At 48.8% G+C, this 3,485-nt stretch overlaps 1 protein-coding gene across 2 annotated transcripts in view; it reads right to left on the bottom strand.

The window, feature by feature from the left end:
• The window catches only part of LOC125948515 (ATP-binding cassette sub-family C member 4-like), an 11,094-nt gene extending 9,129 nt beyond the window's left edge, over positions 1–1,965 (bottom strand). The window contains exons 1-3 of one of the 2 annotated variants that reach the window (XM_049674677.1): positions 1,907–1,942; positions 147–889; positions 1–60 (exon numbers count right to left, since the gene is read on the bottom strand). The exon at positions 1–60 is cut by the window's left edge and continues 148 nt beyond it. In XM_049674677.1, coding sequence (XP_049530634.1) covers positions 1–60; positions 147–499 — 413 coding nt within the window. In that variant the 5' untranslated portion in view covers positions 500–889; positions 1,907–1,942. Of the gene's footprint in view, positions 61–146 lie in introns of both variants that reach the window. The other variant, XM_049674675.1, reaches the window with a different exon arrangement.
• Between the last annotated feature and the right edge of the window lie 1,520 nt (positions 1,966–3,485).

Below are 3,485 nucleotides of genomic sequence, written 5' to 3'. Positions count from 1 at the left end.
GTATGCTGATCCGGGGCAAAGTACGATACCAGACCACCCAGGCACTGTGGTTGAAGAATTCTACGCGAGAACGGAAAAGGGAAACGAAACGAACGATTTGTGGTTGCTACGATGTATCGCTAGAGTGGTGGTAGCCTTTTGCTCACCTAGCCAGCAAATCGACGATCGTGTACATAGAACCATAGCCAACTATGGAACGCCAGTAGATGCGACAAATGACGCGCAGAAAACTGGGACTCGATTGGGTGGTACCGGTGGAGCATCGTTTCTGTTCCAGTTTCCATTGCTTTTCGAACTCGTACGACAGCTGGGCGCTCTGGTGCTGCGAGAGTGTATCATAGATGTCGGCCTCCTCGATCGGTCGTTCTAAGCCCGTCCGGAAGAGGTTCCGCAACCACCAGAACGTATACCATGACACCGGGTTCGCCTTCGACACCGGGTTCGCGACACGCCGCAGATCGTGTATCTTGCGATCCTGACCGTACTCGGCAGGATTCATATTGTCCACCACTAACTCAACAGCTGAGCACAAGCATATGATCACTATCTACTACTGCCGTGAACTTGAAGTTGGTTAGAGTTTTTTTTTTTTTTTTGGGAAATAGATTTGAAATCACTCGTCGTTACTCGCCCGTAGCGTCACCTACTATCACCAACGCTGGCCATGTTTCGCTTCACTATGTTGTGCCTTTGCGATGCAGAGCGTACTAAAATGATGAGGACGATCATGATCGTGCATGGTCGTGGTGATTACAACTCGTCGGCACCGTCGGAAGCGTGTGTTTGCTCGTTCGTAAAAAGATTAGACAAATCTTCTACAGTACCGCTTATCGCTGTACACTGTCACTTTAAGCCACTTTTGGTGCCGGTGAACTCTCGGCTCACTTTGCTGTTTTCACACGCTGCAACGATGGATTTTTTTTTAATTCGGACTTTACACCCAAAAGCACCGAAATGCGTCGAAATATGTAAAAAAAAAATTCACTACAAAATGGCGCGCATGCTCCTGAGCGTCCGGAACACGTGTTTCTGACCTGGCGTATCCGGATACATTATTTAGTACAACATTCCGAAAATACTACTTCAAACAGAAGCAGATCTTGCTGCTTCCACCTTCGCTGTCCGTCGTACAACGTTGTAAATTTCAAAGATAACGCCCTCTGCCTCTCGCGACCGGCGACCTCGCGCTGCTCACTAACAGTATTAGTACTCGCTAGTCAGTACGGCCTGTTACTGTTCTTACTCTCGAGCCCCTCTCATTCGCTCTCGCACGCACGCACTGTCGCGACCAGACGAAATAGACCTGCCCGTGGGACCGCAGCCAAACCGTTGCTCACGGCCATAAACAAAACGGCTTTCAATCGCGGAGTGACACAGCTGGGAAGTCCAAACAAAGATAACTCATTGGCCCGTTCAGTGGGCGATCGGAACCTCGAACTCGAACCCCATGGTCAACCAATTACGTTCGTTTAATCATCCATCCATCCATCCATTCATCGTTCGTCGCTCCACTCAACACAACGGCAATCAACGCGACGTTCTGACGCACGCCGATCCTCCCATCACTCTTTGTGCTCGCGGTGCCTGCGTGTCGAGGTCCCGCCAAATATTTGTCCGCTTCAATTGATGCTGCAGCAATATGGGCGAAATTAGGCAGCGCCACCGCAGATTAATTGAGCCAATTAATACACCACAAAACGGAGGTCACTTGCCAGCTGCCACGACAACGGTATGCGGCAATCGCCTGTAAACGGACATCGTGAACGTGCCCTTCGTTGCTACGGGATACGGTGACCAATGCCCTATGCTACGGTACTTGATCACTTTCTAATGTACGGTACACCAAACGTGCACAGCATAGATTGCTGCGATCGGTACGCGAAATACACACGAAATCAGCACAGACCACACAGACTCGGCTGCTCCGTTGGCACGATGGACCACGAGAAATACCAACCCATGAAACGCCTCGCCACCGCCGGCGTCCGTTCTGGCGTGTTGATTATCGCTCCAACAACACGGACTCTCGCACGCGGGGTCACGAGAGTAGCGAGAGTATCCCGCGAACTCTCGCATCATATTCTGTCCTCTCCGTCGTCGTCGTCGTCGTCGCCGGCATTGCCAAGACAGTAGTGTGCAAAATTAACACAGCACAGTTCGCCTGAAACCATGACCGTGCCGCCCTACCAAGTGTCCACGTGGTGCCCAACATGATGGTGACAGTCGTAGGGCGAACGGATGGTCCTGTCTAGAATGTGTTGTGCAGGAATGATCTCGATTGTGAATTCCAATTTTTACGAATTAGGCAGCACCATAAGCGGACCAAACCCGACTACAGAAGTGCTGTCGTCGTCCCGGTCGTCCTCGTCGTCGGCACTCACTCTCCGATCCGATAAGCCGCCCTGCTCCTAAGGTGTCACTCATACGGGCAAACCGCGCGGCGAAGCATACAGCCCCACTCTTGGCAGAAGCAACATAATGGGATGCTTTCGGCAGGGGATTTCAGCTTCAGAGACCCCCCGCCTCTCGGTTGGTCCCCCCCCACCAACACACTCGTGGCCGTCGTTGCATGAGGTCACATGCCGCAATGCGCCTTTTTCCGTTGCCGGGGCAAATTTCGAAGCCAACTCTAGGCACACCAAACGCCACGCCGGTGACCCACCAGACCCCCATCGCTATGGGGCTGAGAATAGGGGTCGATGTAAACTGGTGTGGTCTGGTGTGAGTGATGCGTACAGCATGGAGAAAGTTTCGTTGGATGACGGAGAATTTTCTTCATTCAATATTGTGCATAATTGCTGAAGAGGAACTGCACATAAAGTTTACGGATTCAGCTCATAATCACGTGCAATGCGTATAGCTGAGCGAATGGTACGAATGGCTTACCACATAATTGTTACTGGAATACTTGATTATCAGAGAATTTTACATACCTTTGCCACTTTCGAATGAAGTACTGATATCATGGCAGAGTTATGAGCATTTATGCCGATCCAATAAGACATTAACTTTTACGAAAGCTTTTCTAAAAGCACTGGACTAATAGGATTAGCAGCTAGGACCCTACTTCATTTCGGAATTGTTAATACTTCCTAAGTAAATTACGGATTCAGGACAAACGATGATTTATCGTTAACATTAACAACTAGAAAATCCAAACAACTAGAGAAACATTAACAACTAGAAAATCCAAATGAGTCATGAGTATTTGGGTAGATTCATTCCAGCATAACAATCGACATTGAGATGGATAGGCTCGACGTATTTTAAGTATTTTGTATACACCCGGAGTCTCTGAAAACGTAGAGCAACAACTTAAGTTCGGATGCATTCAGTCGTGCCTTCTATGGGCTCATCGCATTCACATTTGTTGGCTATTGAGAACTTGCATGGTGATAGGATTAACACAAAACTAATTGAACAAATGTCTAACAAACCAGATTGTTTAGTTCCCGTTCCCAACATAACAGAAATATAGTGTTAAC

The sequence above is a fragment of the Anopheles darlingi genome, chromosome 2 (assembly GCF_943734745.1).
Source record: "Anopheles darlingi chromosome 2, idAnoDarlMG_H_01, whole genome shotgun sequence".
NCBI lineage: Eukaryota > Metazoa > Arthropoda > Insecta > Diptera > Culicidae > Anopheles > Anopheles darlingi.
The sequence above is the reverse complement of the archived record's forward strand: the minus strand, read 5'-3'. Positions and strand labels throughout refer to the sequence as shown.